The sequence below is a fragment of the Theropithecus gelada genome, chromosome X, assembly GCF_003255815.1.
Source record: "Theropithecus gelada isolate Dixy chromosome X, Tgel_1.0, whole genome shotgun sequence".
NCBI lineage: Eukaryota > Metazoa > Chordata > Mammalia > Primates > Cercopithecidae > Theropithecus > Theropithecus gelada.
Genome location: NC_037689.1, coordinates 3,035,400 through 3,051,308, shown reverse-complemented (window position 1 = coordinate 3,051,308; position 15,909 = coordinate 3,035,400). Strand labels below are relative to the sequence as shown.

Below are 15,909 nucleotides of genomic sequence, written 5' to 3'. Positions count from 1 at the left end.
ATGCTAATAGATAATGGAGGCTTGTTTGTTTACTGGCTAAAGAGGTACCACCATCTCCAAACTCATCTTCAAGATCCAGAGTGTTGCTTGGCCGTGGCATACACAGTTCGTTATATCCTTGACCTTTGAATTCATGGAATTCTTAGAAAGTTTTTAATTAGGTTGAGGCTTTACTTCATATATTACATATAAAGTTATCATTTATTAGTTTTTTTTAAAACATTTATTAGTTTTTTAAACTAATAAAATTATTTATTAGTTTAAATCATTTATGATCATTTAAATCATTTATTAGTTTTCTTTAAAAATCCCAGAATTAAAAAGTTACAGAGTTCAATTTTGCATATAATACAACTAACTGTATTGCAAGTTTATTTCATAGTTTATTCTGTAATTATATTGTCTGTTGTTATGGCTCTATAGACAGGAATATCTTTCTTATCTCTTATCTGCCTAGAAAATTTCTATTAATTTTCTATGACTCATCTGAAGCATCATCTCCTCCTTGAAGCCTTCCTTTTCTAGACAGAATGAGTCATTCCCTTTTGTTTTTCTAAAACGCCTTGCTTGTATGCCTGTTACATTATTTAGTATGGTATGATTTATAAACTAGTCACATTATTCTATCATTATATTTAGTATGTTAGTATGTACTTATTGGCTGTACTTTATTCATGTGAGCTGCCACTAAGCTTATAGTGGATGCTCATAAAGTGTTGACTTTAAATAGTTTTGCAAGATTATTGTGAAGGTTAAATGAAATAATTTTTAACAATTGCCTGATACAGTACCTGGTACTTACTGGTACTCAGTAAAGTTTCCCTTCCTTTTTTCTCTTTAGTTTACTCCTGCCTTATTTCTGCCAGCACCATGTATTCTTTCCATGTGAAATGAATAGAGATTTCTTTTTTACATTGCTTGCATGTCTCTTCAGGGTACTAACACTGACTTACGCATCTCTCATTTGTTTATTTAAGGTCACTAGTTCTGTTCGGAACAGAGATCCCTCTGAGATAGAATACAGAAGTAATATGACTTCTCCAACACTCCTGGATGCCAACCCCATGGAGAACCCAGCACTGTTTAATGACATCAAGATTGAGCCCCCAGAAGAACTTTTGGCTAGTGATTTCAGCCTGCCCCAAGTGGAACCAGTTGACCTCTCCTTTCACAAGCCCAAGGCTCCTCTCCAGCCTGCTAGCATGCTACAAGCTCCAGTACGTCCCCCGAAGCCACAGTCTGCTCCCCAGACCCTTGTGGTGTCCACGTCAACATCTGACATGAGCACTTCAGCAAACATTCCTACTGTTCTGACCCCAGGCTCTGTCCTGACCTCCTCTCAGAGCACTGGTGGCCAGCAGATCTTACATGTCATTCACACTATCCCCTCAGTCAGTCTGCCAAATAAGATGGGTGGCCTGAAGACCATCCCAGTGGTAGTGCAGTCTCTGCCCATGGTGTATACTACTTTGCCTGCAGATGGGGGCCCTGCAGCCATTACAGTCCCACTCATTGGAGGAGATGGTAAAAATGCTGGATCAGGTAAGTAACAATATTGCCCCTTTCCTGGCCTTCCTGAATCTATTCCCTTTTTGAGTCATCCTATCTCCTGTCTCTTTTCACCTCCAGTTATTCCTGGACACTGCTTCAACAGTAATCTTTCATAAGTACTGTTTTTATCATGTCTTTTTAATGCTTAAGAATGTACAATGACTCGGCCAGGCATGGTGGCTCATGCCTGTAATCTCCGCACTTTGAGAGGCCGAGGTGGGTGGATCATGAGGTCAGGAGATCGAGACCATCCTGGCTAACATGGTGAAACCCCATCTCTACTAAAAGTACAAAAAATTAGCCGGGCGTGGTGGCAGGCGCCTGTAGTCCCAGCTACTCGGGAGGCTGAGGCAGGAGAATGGCATGAACCCAGGAGGCGGAGCTTGCAGTGAGCCGAGAGTGTGCCACTGCACTCCAGCCTGGGTGACAGAGCAAAACTCCGTTTCAAAAAAAAAAGAATGTACAATGACTCTTGATTAGACCATGCTTCTCGACCAGGTATGCATATCTATCAGTGACATATCAAACAACTTCCTGGAACTTCCATATTATTTGATATTAAATAATTTAAAGCATTTTATATTTAAGATATGATTATCTTGTATTACAAAATGCAAAATTTGCAAAACCTGTAAGATAAACCACACACTTCAAAAAGAGGTTAAGCTTACTAAAGGCATCCACCCTCGGACTTTTCAGGATAATGTGTTTATTTTACGCCTTCAGAATGCTTTGGTGGAAAAGCTGAGAACAATATTTCTATCTCAAACATACTTAGCCAGTATTAGCTCCTGTCTCTACCAATACTTTCCCTTTTCTCTTCCCTACAAAAGAAGTAATTGAAATATTGTCATCTTCCCTGTGTTCTTCCTCATTTGGCATCTATCACTTTCCATTTTACTTATTTATTTGCCTGTATCACAAGTGTCTGGGCATTATTTTCACAACTGAATTGTAGATTCCTCAAAAATAATACTCTATATTAATTTTTTTAATGTATGCCTCCAGAGAACTTAACACAGTGCTAGTAGTTGTCTTAGTTGTCTTGCAACAGACAATTTGATAAACAAACTTGAAAATTTGTCCAAGAGAGAATTCAAATGCTATAATCTTCCATTTTATTTTTAAAATAAGTTCAAAAATTCAGAAAGGTATAAATTAAGTCTGTCTTCCACCACTATCCCCCAACCACTAGTTCTCCTCCCAGAGGTATATCTGTTTTAGTTTGTAATCAGGAATGATCAAGGAAAATTATGTGGCCTCTAAAGCAGGCTGATAAAGTTTTGCATATATCGAAAAGGGCAAGGGGTGGAAATGACTAGGAAGCAGATTTCAGCTTAGTATAAAAGAGTCTCTACCTTTGAAATTTGATGCCCTATACTAAATGTAGGAGGCTGAAAAACAATATACTACTAAGCATCAAGTTGCTGAGACTGCACTGGTCTTCTGAATACAAATATTATCATTGACTAGTGGTTAAGTGGTAATGATAAGTGTTCATAATCTTATTTTGAGATATGAGATCCATTCCATATACGAAAGGAGAGCCAAACAAACAAACCAAAAAAAAAGGAAACAAATAAAAAAGGAAATAAAATTTCCCGTGTGATAGTTTGCTGAGATAAAGGCAGTGGTAGCATCAAGGGATGGTTCGAAGGAGCTTTGAATAGTCTCCATAATATCATCAGTCCATCAGAGCCACTCTAAATAAACAGAATAAATTTTAAATGTGCTCAATGTGGTTCCAAGCTAAGGGCATTGGCCCAATGGTATCTGTATTAGTTCGTTTTCATGGTGTTGATAAAGACATACTCGAGACTGGGAAGAAAAAGAGGTTTAATTGGACTTGCAGTTCCACATGGCTGGGGAGGCCTCAGAATCATGGCGGGAGGCAAAAGACACTTCTTACATGGTGGCAGCAAGAGAAAAATAAGGAAGAAAGAATAGCAGAAACCCCTGATAAACCCATCAGATCTCATGAGACTTATTCACTATCATGAGAATAGCAGGGGAAAACTGGCCCTTATGATTCAATTACCTCCCCCTGGGTCCCTCCCACAACATGTGGAAATTCTGAGAGATACAATTCAAGTTGAGATTTGGGTGGGGGCACAGCCAAACCACATCGGTATCCAAAATGGTGGGCTTACTAAACCTTAGGGGGCACATATAAAACAATTGGAGTGCAAGAAGAACGTATCAAAATTTGTATTTTCTTACCCTTAAAAATTGACAGGTAATATTGTATGTTTTATCATCTATAGCATGATGTTTCGAAGTATATATACATTCTGGAATGGTTAAATCTAGCTAAATAACAAATGCATTACCTTATTATCATTTTTGTGGTGAGAGCGCTTAATATCCATTTCTTTACAATTTTAATAAAGTGTATCATCATTAACTATACTCACCTTGCTATGCAATAGATCTCTTGAAATGTATTCCTCCTATCTGATAGATCTCTTGAAATGTATTCCTCCTATCTAACTATAATTATGCATCCTTTGACCAACATCTCCCCATCCCCCTCCCCACTAGCCACCCCAGCCTCTGGTAACTACCATTCTACTCTACTTGCATGAGATTAAATTTTTGGATTCCAAATATGAGTTAGATCATGCACTATTTGTCCTTCTGTGCCTGGCATATTTCACTTAACATAATGTCCTCCAGGTTCATCTGTGCTCTCACAAATGTCAGGATTTTGTTCTTTGTTATAGCTGAATAATATTATATTGTATATGTGTGTGTGTGTGTGTGTGTCACATTTCCTTTATTCATTCATTTGTTGATAGATATTTTAGGTTGGTTCCACATCTTGGCTATTGTGAATAATGCTGCACTAAACAGGGATGCAGATATCTTTTGGGCACATGATTTTATTTCCTTTGGATATATACCCAGAAGGGAGATTGCCAGATCATACGGTAGTTCTAATTTTAATTTTTTGAGGAACCTCCATACTGTTTTCCGTAAAGGCTATAACTACTTTACATTCCCATCAACAGTGCGTAAGGGTTCCCTTTTCTCCACACACTCACCAGCACTTACTGTCTTTTGTCTTTTTGATAATAGCCACTTTAACTTAAGTGAGATGACGTACTACTTTTTGTTTGTTTTCTTATAATGCATATAAAATTGTAGGATACCAGTACCTGTATATCACATACATGCACAAACATGCACACCTCAAGATACATGCTTAAAACTTTTTAATGAATGATATGCAAAGTATAGGACAACTCTTTTAACCAAATACTTGTTCCCCACCTTATCACCACCCCCAAGTTTCTTCTCTATAGAAATTTTGAAGGTTTCACTGGATCTAGGAGACTGTTGAGCACCTGACTGAGTTTTGTTAGGAATCAGAAACATCAGTGTTTGATAATAAGGAATATTTGACAGCTTCTCCCAACATAGGTGGAAAGGAAGGTTGTATCAAGCACCTACTAGGTGGTAGGTATATGTTTCATCTCATTGACTCATTTCTGTTTAAGAGCACAAAGGCCAAGGTAGATGTTCTCACATCTGGACTAATCCTATAATTTGATTTTAGGACAGCCAGGAGCTATTCAGTGAGTTCAATTCAACACACACACACGTTGAAACTAACTTTTCAGCAGACCCTGTCCTGGTAGCTGGAGATAGAGATGAATCATACCCAAACCATATCCTACAGACACTCTCATTCTAGTGGTATCAGAACTCTCCATACTACTCTTACTTTAAAGGCATTTCTGTTCCCTGCTATGCAAAATAATAAAATAAAATGTTATTCTCTTCCTTCCATACAAATACACTTCCTTCATCTTTGTTTTTTTCTTTATTTTTCTATCTTGCTGCCACTTCTTTAGGTGGGACAAACTGGGAATTCTGAAAATGATTAAAGAGGCACATATATTTTTAGCTCACACTGCTCCCTTTCTTTGCTTTTAGTGAAAGTTGACCCCACCTCCATGTCTCCACTGGAGATTCCAAGTGACAGTGAGGAGAGTACAATTGAGAGTGGATCCTCAGCCTTACAGAGTCTGCAGGGACTACAGCAAGAGTGAGTACTTTTTGTCTTCAAGTGTGTCTTTGTGTATGTGTGTGTGTGTGTGTATGTGTGTACATTTGCATATATGTATAGGTAGAACCAATGATCAGACACAAGAGTAAGAATTTGAGGACAAGAAATGTAGGGAGACTACCTTTCCAGTGAAAGTATACGAGTTTGTGTGCATACATGTGCATGTACATGCATGTTATGGTAGAGCTATGTTCTAACTGTAAATCATCAATTTTTCTTTTGAAAAATCTTCAAATTTCCCACAAAGTGTAGTTGTGTATTGTTTCTCTCTGTAAGTTTAAAACAGCTTTGTCTTTCAATATCAGAACTAATTGGAAGTAGTTGGCTTGTGTTTAGCAACAACTGTTGTATGAAAATCAAATTTCTTTAAGCAGGAGAATGAAACTTATTGAAGTGAAATGCTCACACTATTTGGGAACACAACCACTGAAGGAAACACTACCACCTCGCATGCTTTCTCTGAGCACCTACTGAGAGACCTGTACCTACTGAGCAGAATGGCCTAGTTGACAGAATTTTTTTTACTATTCCAATTATTTCTTTTTGGGGGGACCTAGCATTAAATTCGCATAAATTAAAAGCAGATATGAGGTGGCACCAATGAATGTAAATTCATTTTTTTAAGCCTTCACTGTAAAGTCACTGTTTGGCTTTATCTCTATTTCTTTGATCAGACCAGCAGCAAAGGCCCAAATGCAGGGAGAAGAGTCGCTTGACTTGAAGAGAAGACGGATTCACCAATGTGACTTTGCAGGATGCAGCAAAGTGTACACCAAAAGCTCTCACCTGAAAGCTCACCGCAGAATCCATACAGGTCTGCCCACTCCCATCTCACCCCTAACACACACACACACACACACACACACACACACACACGAGAGAGAGAGAGAGAGAGAGAGGGGCAGCGAGAGAGAGAAAATTTCTGAGAGACAGAGAATGAAGTACTGAAACAAAGACTGATGCATTTATACTCGTGGTCACAGGCTCCATTCATGGTTTTTATCCCTATTTCTTGTCCCTGCTCTAAGGCAAATTTTATAAAACCGGCCTAGGAAAACACTAAACTAAATCTGGTGTCTTAATAGTCATCATTCTCAGTGAGCCCCTGTGGGTCTTTCTAATTGTGGAGTCAACACTTAAGCAAAGATTAAGGTATTACTCCCTTCCTTACTACCAGGGTCTCACAAGTTTTACTAAGCATGGAAAAGCACAAGAACAATTTAAACTATCTGAAATTAAAGCAGGCTTTAGTCCACTAACCATTAACGTGTCTTTGTTCACATTAAAAAAAAAAAAAAAGGGTGCACATAAATAAATAAAGCAGACCCGGTAGTGATCCTGTCAAACTGGACAGCACATACCTGATCTGAAGAAGGAGAGCTGCCACTCAAATCCAGCTCACTACAGTCAGCCATCAATATTCTTGGATTCCACATCCATGGATTCAACCAACCACAGATCAAAAATATTTTTTAAAAAACAACAAAAATAATAATACAACAATAAAAAAATACAAATTTTAAAATACTGTATAACAACTACTTACATAGCATTACATGGTATTAAGTAACATAAGTACATCTAGAGATGACTTAAAATATAGGAGAGAATGTGCATAGATTATATGCAAATGCTATGTTATTTTGTATCGGGGACTTGAGCATCCATGGATTTCATTATCCACCCAATGGGTGGGGTTAGGAATGTAGGTGGCTCTGAAATCAATCCCCCATGGATACTGAGGGATGACTGTATTAGTAAATTTCATTGTTAAAGAAAAGCAAAAAAAAAAAAAAATCCGGATTATGTGAAATGTCCTTGATTTTGAATGTTGGCATCTAGTTCAAAAATTTTTTATAACCCCAGGAATTCAAAGAAACCTGCCTAGAAGCCAGATGCAGTTTGTTGTTTATCATTGTGTGCCCTTTGCCTTGGAGACTCCTTCTCCATAGTGGTCTCCAAGCTCAGAATTGGGACTTAGACACTTTGGACAAGGAGGAAGCCCTCCTTTCTTGTAAACATCTGCTATGTTACATTTGCTATGTTAGAATTTGTGTAGAAGGACCCAGAGCCCTAGTTGTTGTGCCTAGAGACTATGAACAGGTGAGTGATTTCTAGGCTGCATTATTCAAACATTCCCATGACACTATTATTATTTAGTGATGTATTTGTTTGCTTTTCTTCCATGGGAAATGGATGCTGACTATATGTATATTCCATATATTCCAAGTCTCCAATTAAGCTGCTGTGGGATCTGATAAGTCTTCCTACCTCTTTGATCTTAGGTTTCCTCAACTGTAAGATGAAGGGTTTGGACTAGGTGATCCCACTTGACTATTTTAATCTGGAACTCTATGGATTGAATTTCAATGTAACCTATTGTGTGGCTACCTTCTAGGAGTTCTTGGAAATTGCTTTATAATATGCTAAAAGTCTGGCTGTCTTTCCTATGTCACCTCTCGACTCTTAAACTGAGATAACAGATATAATTTACTTTTATTTACTTTTCAGATTTCACTACTGTTTTTCTCCCTAGTGGTGTAAGCTTCCCATATGAAGGGAAAAAATGGCCCTAAAATATCAACAATTCTTAGCTTTGAGTGTTATAGGTGAATGCCTTATCTGATAAGAGATCATGACAGCCAGATGGCTGGTGGTTGAATGAAGACAACGGATGTCTACATGAATCTCAGTACTTTTTTTTTTTTTTTTTTTTGAGACAGAGTTTTGCTCTGTCACCCAGGCTGGAGTTTAGCCTGGTATAATCTCAGATCACTGCAACTTCCGCCTCCTGGATTCAAGTGACTCTTATGTCTCAGCCACCCAAGTAGCTGGGATTACAGGCATGTGCCACCTTGCCCAGCTAATTTTTCTGTTTTCAATAGAGATGGGGTTTCACCATGTTGGCCAGGCTGATTTCAAACTCCTGACTTCAAGTCATCTGCCTGCCTCGACCTCCCAGAGTGTTGGGATTACAGACATGAGTTACTGCCCCCAACCTCACTTTGTTTAGATTCAGAATTGTTCTTATTCTACTCAGGTTTTAAGACTGACCCATACCTTTGCCATGGGTATGTGACCATAGGAATGCTCACTTGAAGGCCTTTCACAGCAACATTTAATTTGCCCCAACTGCTTGACTTACAATAGGCTTAGTTGCTTTAGGAAATAACGTGGCAATTGTGTAAGTACCCCCATCCCTGCAATATTGTAACAGGCCTTCTTTCCTCACTACAATTCATTCTCCACACAGTAGCCAAAGGATTTTCATCTGTTTGCTTTTGTTTTGCTTTGTTTAAATATAAATAAGATTATATAACATCTACTTAAAATCTTCCAAGGACTTCCCGTCACACTCTGAATGAAATCCAAATAGAGTACCCTAAAAGGCCCTATAGGATCTTGCCTCTTATTAATTTTACCTCATGACATTTTTTATCCTTTAGATCTCAATTTGAATGTCTTCTGCCCAGAAAATTCTTCCCTAAACCTATCTTAAGCAGTGTCCACTCCCAAATATCTGTATAAGAAAACCCTACTTAATTTCTTGATAGAGTTTTCTTTTCTTTTCTTTCTTTTAAAAATTTTAATAATACATATTTTAACCCAATATATCACAAATATTATCACTTTACAACCTAATCAGTACGAATAATTATTTTTATTTTATTCTCATATTTTGTGGGTACATAGTAGGTTTATGTATTTGAGTTACATGAGATATTTTGATACAGGAAGACAATGTGTAATAGTCAAATCAGGGTAAAGGGGTGTATCTGTCCCCTCAAGCATGGGGCATTCTTTGTGTTACAAACCATCTAATTATACTCTTTTAGTTATTTTTAAATGTGCGATTAAATGATTTTTTTTTTACTATAATGATGCTGTTGTGCTATCAAATGGTAGACCTTATTCATTCTTTCTATTTTTTGTACCCATTAACCATCCCCACTGCCCTCTGACCCACTGACATCCCACCATCCTTCCCTGCCTCTGGTAATCATCCTTTTTCCTCTGTCTACGTAAGTTCAATTATTTTAATTTTTAGTTACCACAAATAAGTGACGACATGTGAAGTTTGTCATTCTGTGCCTGGCTTATTTCACTTAACATAATGACCTCCAGTTTTATCCATATTGTTGCAATTGATAGGATCTCATTCTCCATGTGTGCCCTTTGCCTTGGAGACTCCTTCTCCATAGTGGTCTCCAAGCTCAGAATTGGGACTTAGATACCTTGGACAAGGAGGAAGCCCTCCTTTCTTGTAAACATCTGCTATGTTACATTTGCTGTGTTAGAATGTGTATAGAAGGACCCAGAGCCCTAGCTGTTTTGCCTAGAGGCTATGAACAGGTGAGTGATAATGTCTTTTCAGCTGTTTTGCCCATATGCACCACATTTTCTTTATCCATTCATCTGTCAATGGACACCAGTTACTTCCAAATTCTGGCTGTTGTGAATACTGCTGCAATAAACATGAGAGTGTAGATATCTCATTGATAGACTGATTTCCTTTCTTTTGGATATATAACCAGCAGTGAGATTACTGGATCTTATGATAGCTCTACTTTGTTTTCTGAGAAACCTCCAAATTGTTCTCTATAGTGATTGTACTAATTTACATTCCCACCAACAGTATATGAGGGTTCCCTTTTTTCCACATTCTCACCAGCATTTGTTATTACCTGTATTTTGGATAAAAGCCATTTTAACTGAGGTGAGGTGTTATCTCATTGTAGTTTTGATTTACATTTCTCTGCTTATCAGTGATGTTAAGCACCTTTTCATATGCCTGTTTATCTTCTTTTGATAAATGTCTTTTTAGCTCTTTTGCCCATTTTTAAATTGGATTATTAGATTTTTCTCCTATAGAGTTTTTTGAACTCTTTGTATGTTCTGGTTATGAATCCCTTGTCCGATGGGTAGTTTGCAAATATTTTCTCCCATTCTGTGAGTTATCTCTTCACTTCGTTGATTATTTCCAGAAGATTTTTTAACTTTATGGCACCCCATTTGTCCATTTTTGCTTTGATTGCCTATGCTTGTGGGGTATTGCTCAACAAATCTTTGCCCAGTCCAATGTCCTGGAGAGTTTCCCCAATATTTTCTTGTAATAGTTTCAGATCTTAGACAGAAGCCTTTAATCCACTTTGATTTGATGTTTGCATATGGTGAGATATAGGGCTCTAGTTTATTCTTTTACCTATGATATCCAGTTTTCCCAGCACCCTTTATTGAAGAGACAGTCCATTCCCCAATGTATGTTCTCAGCACCTGTGTCTGAAATGAGTTCACTATAAATGCATAGATTTATCTCAGGGTTCTCTATTCTGTTCCACTAATCTGTGTGTCTGTTGTATGCCAGCACTACACTATTGTGATTACTATACCTCTATAGTATAATGTAAAGTCACATAATGTGATTCCTTCAGTTTTATTATTTTTGCTTAAGATAGCTTTGGTTATTCTGGGTTTATGTGGTTCCATATAAATTTTAGGATTGTTTTTTCCATTTATGCAGAAGAATGTCATTAATATTTTGATAGAGATTACATTAAAATTGTAGATTGCTTTGAGTAGTACAAACATTTTAACAAAATGTGTTCTTCCACTCTATGAACATGGAATATCTTTCCTTTTGTTTGTGCTTCAGTTTCTATCCTCATTGTTTTATAATATATATTGTAGAGATCATTTCTTTTCTTGTTTATGTTAATTCCTAGGTATTTCATTTTATTTGGAGCCATCGTAAATGAGATTATTTCTTGATTTCTTTTTCAGAATGTTCACGTGTTGACATATAGAAATGTTTTAGATTTTGTATGTCAGTTTTTTATCCTATAACTTTACTAAATTTTTTTTTTTTTTTTTTTGTCAATTCTAATAGCTCTTTTTCTGGAGGCTTTAGGTTTTTCCAAATATAAGATTATATCTTCTGCAAACAAGGATAATTTGTCTTTTTCCTTTCAAATTTGGATGATCTTTAATTCTTTTCTCATCTGACTCCTGTAGGTAGGACGTCCTGTACTACATTGAATAAAGGTGAAATTGGGCATCTTTGTCATGTTCCCAACCTTAGAGGAAAGTATTTCAGTATTTCCCCTTCTAGTATGATACTTATGGGTCAGCAATTAATGACTTTTATTATGTTGAAGTGTGTTTCTCCTATACCCAGTCTTCTGAGGATTTTTATTAGGAAAAGATGTTGAATTTTATCAAATACTTTTTCAGCATCAATTGAAATGACCATATGATTTTTATCTTTCATTCTGTTGATATGATGTATCACATTAATTGATTTGCATATGCTGAACCATCCCCACATCTGTGGGATAAATCCCATTTGGCCATGATGAATTATCTTTTTAATGTGTTGCTAGAATTTTGTTGAGGATTTTTGCATCAATATTCATCAGTGATATTGACCTATGGTTTTCATTTTTTCATGTGTCTTTGTCTGGTTTTGGTATCAGGGTAATACTGGCCTCATAGAATGAGTTTGGAAGTACTTCTTCCTGTTCTATTTTTCAAAATAGTTTCAGTAGAATGGATATGAGCTAATCTTACATATTTGTTAGAATTTGACAGTGAAGCCATCAGGTCCTGGGCTTTCTTTCCTGGGAGACTTTCCCACCCCCCCCCCCCCCCCCCACCCGCCACCCCTCCGAGACCGAGTCTCACTCTGTTGTCCAGGCTGGAGTGCAGTGGCATGATCTCAGCTCACTGCAACCTCCACCTTCTGGGACAGTTTTAATTATGGCTTTTGTCTCATTACTTGTTGATTAGTCTGTTCAGGTTTGGGATTTCTTCCTGATTCTGTGTTTTTCCTTGTCCTTAATATTACCAGTGAGTTGTGTACCTTCAGATGATTTCTTCTTGCTCATTAATGTCCTTTTCTTTCTGATTGAAGTACTCCCTTTAGCATTTCTTATAGGATGAGTCTGGTATTGATGAAATCCCTCTGCTTTTGCTCATCTGGAAAAGTCTTTGTTTCTCCTTCGTGTTTGAAGGATATTTTCACCAGATATGCTATTCTAGGGCAAAAGTTTATTTTTCCTTCAGCATCTTAAATATGTCATGCCACTCTCTACTGGCCTTTAAGGTTTCTACTAAAAAGTCTTGTCAAAGGTATTGAAACTCCAGTGTATGTTATTTCTTTCTTTTCTTTTGCTTCTTTTAGAATCCTTTCTTTATCCTTGACCTTTGGGTGTTTAATTATTAAATGCTTTGAATGGTCTTTGGGTTAAATTTGCCTGGTGTTCTTTATCCTTCTTGTACTTGGATATTGATATCTTTCCCTAGGTTGGGAAGTTCCGTGTTATTATCCCTTTGAATACTTCTACCCCTATCTCATTATCTACTTGCTCTTTAAGGCTGATAACTCTTAGATTTGCCTTTTTGAGGCTATTTTGTAGATACTATAGTTGTTGCTTCATTGTTTTTTATTCTTTTTTTTTATTATTATACTTTAACTTCTAGGGTACATGTGCACAACGTGCAGGTTTGTTACATATGTATACTTGTGCCATGTTGGTGTGCTGCACCCATCAACTCGTCAGCACCCATCAACTCATCATTTACATCAGTTATAACTCCCAATGACATTCCTCTCTCCCCCCTCCCCATAATAGGCCCCGGTGTGTGATGTTCCCCTTCCCATGTCCAAGTGATCTCATTGTTCAGTTCCCACCTATGAGTGAGAACATGCGGTGTTTGGTTTTCTGTTCTTGCAAAAGTTTGCTGAGAATGATGGTTTCCAGCTGCACCCATGTCCCTCCAAAGGACACTAACTCATCTTTCTTTATGGCTACATAGCATTCCATGGCATACATGTGACACATTTTCTTAATCCAGTCTGTCACTGATGGACGTTTGGGTTGATTCCAAGTCTTTGCTATTGTGAATAGTGCCGCAATGAACATACGTGTGCATGTGTCTTTATAGCAGCATGATTCATAATCCTTTGGGTACATACACAGTAATGCTATGGCTGGGTCATATGGTATTTTTAGTTTTAGATCCTTGAGGAATCGCCATACTGTTTTCCACAATGGTTGAACTAGTTTACAGTCCCACCAACAGTGTAAAAGTGCTCCTATTTCTCCACATCCTCTCCAGCACCTGTTGTTTCCTGATTTTTTTTCTCTTTTTTTTTTTATTATTATTATACTTTAAGTTCTAGGGTACATGTGCATAACGTGCAGGTTTGTTACATATGTATACTTGTGCCATGTTGGTGTGCTGCACCCATCAATTCGTCAGCACCCATCAACTCGTCATTTACATCAGATATAACTCCCAGTGCAATCCGTCCCTCCTCCCCCCTCCCCATGATAGGCCCCGGTGTGTGATGTTCCCCTTCCCGAGTCCAAGTGATCTCATTGTTCAGTTCCCACCTATGAGTGAGAACATGCGGTGTTTGGTTTTCTGTTCTTGCGATAGTTTGCTGAGAATGATGGTTTCCAGCTGCATCCATGTCCCTACAAAGGACACAAACTCATCCTTCTTTATGGCTGCATAGTATTCCATGGTGTATATGTGCCACATTTTCTTAATCCAGTCTGTCACTGATGGACATTTGGGTTGATTCCAAGTCTTTGCTATTGTGAATAGTGCTGCAATAAACATACGTGTGCATGTGTCTTTATAGCAGCATGATTTATAATCCTTTGGATATATCCCCAGTAATGGGATGGCTGGGTCATATGGTACTTCTAGTTCTAGATCCTTGAGGAATCGCCATACTATTTTCCGTAATGGTTGAACTAGTTTACAATCCCAGCAACAGTGTAAAGGTGTTCCTATTTCTCCACATCCTCTCCAGCACCTGTTGTTTCCTGACTTTTTAATGATCGCCATTCTAACTGGTGTGAGATGGTATCTCATTGTGGTTTTGATTTGCATTTCTCTGATGGCCAGTGATGATGAGCATTTTTTCATGTGTCTGTTGGCTGTATGAATGTCTTCCTTTGAGAAATGTCTGTTCATATCCTTTGCCCACTTTTTGATGGGGTTGTTTGTTCTTCCTTGTAAATTTGTTTGAGTTCTTTGTAGGTTCTGGATATTAGCCCTTTGTTAGATGAGTAGATTGCAAAAATTTTCTCCCATTCTGTAGGTTGCCTGTTCACTCTGATGGTAGTTTCTTTTGCTGTGCAGAAGCTTTTTAGTTTAATGAGATCCCATTTGTCAATTTTGGCTTTTGTTGCCCTTGCTTTTGGTGTTTTAGACATGAAGTCCTTACCCATGCCTATGTCCTGAATGGTATTATCTATGTTTTCTTCTAGGGTTTTTATGGTTTTAGGTCTAATATCTAAGTCTCTAATCCATCTTGAATTAATTTTTGTATAAGGAGTAAGGAAAAGATCCAGTTTCAGCTTTCTGCTTATGGCTAGCCAATTTTTCCAGCACCATTTATTACATAGGGAATCCTTTCCCCATTTCCTGTTTCTCTCAGGTTTGTCAAAGATCAGATGGCTGTAGATGTGTGGTATTATTTCTGAGGACTCTGATCTGTTCCATTGGTCTATATCTCTGTTTTGGTACCAGTACCATGCTGTTTTGGTCACTGTAGCCTTGTAGTGTAGTTTGAAGTCAGGTAGCGTGATGCCTCCAGCTTTGTTCTTTTGACTTAGGATTGTCTTGGAGATGCGGGCTCTTTTTTGGTTCCATATGAAATTTAAAGCAGTTTTTTCCAATTCTGTGAAGGAAGTCATTGGTAGCTTGATGGGGATGCCATTGAATCTATAAATTACTTTTTCACAATATTGATTCTTTCACAATATTGATTCTTCCTATCCATGAGCATGGTATGTTCTTCCATTTGTTTGTGTCCTCTTTTGTTTCACTGAGCAGTGGTTTGTAGTTCTCCTGGAAGAGGTCCTTTACATCCCTTGTAAGTTGGATTCCTAAGTATTTTACTCTCTTTGAAGCAATTGTGAATGGAAGTTCGTTCATGATTTGGCTCTCTGTTTGTCTGTTACTGGTGTATAAGAATGCTTGTGATTTTTGTACATTAATTTTGTGTCCTGAGACTTGGCTGAAGTTGCTTATCAGCTTAAGGAGATTTTGGGCTGAGACAATGGGGTTTTCTAACTATACAATCATGTCATCTGCAAACAGGGACAATTTGACTTCTTTTCCTAACTGAATACCCTTGATTTCCTTCTCTTGCCTGATTGCCCTAGCCAGAACTTCCAACACTATGTTGAATAGGAGTTGTGAGAGAGGGCATCCCTGTCTTGTGCCAGTTTTCAAAGGGAATGCTTCCAGTTTTTGCCCATTCCGTA

The 15,909-nt window shown here is 37.7% G+C and overlaps 1 protein-coding gene across 4 annotated transcripts in view; it reads left to right on the top strand.

Annotated features, from left to right (window-relative positions):
- The window catches only part of KLF8 (Kruppel like factor 8), a 50,134-nt gene that overhangs the window by 22,832 nt on the left and 11,393 nt on the right, over positions 1-15,909 (top strand). For 2 of the 4 annotated variants that reach the window (XM_025372617.1, XM_025372616.1), the window contains 2 exons: positions 978-1,542; positions 5,491-5,602. In XM_025372617.1, coding sequence (XP_025228402.1) covers positions 978-1,542; positions 5,491-5,602 — 677 coding nt within the window. Of the gene's footprint in view, positions 1-977; positions 1,543-5,490; positions 5,603-6,297; positions 6,438-15,909 lie in introns of all 4 variants that reach the window. The other 2 variants (XM_025372614.1, XM_025372615.1) reach the window with 2 other exon arrangements.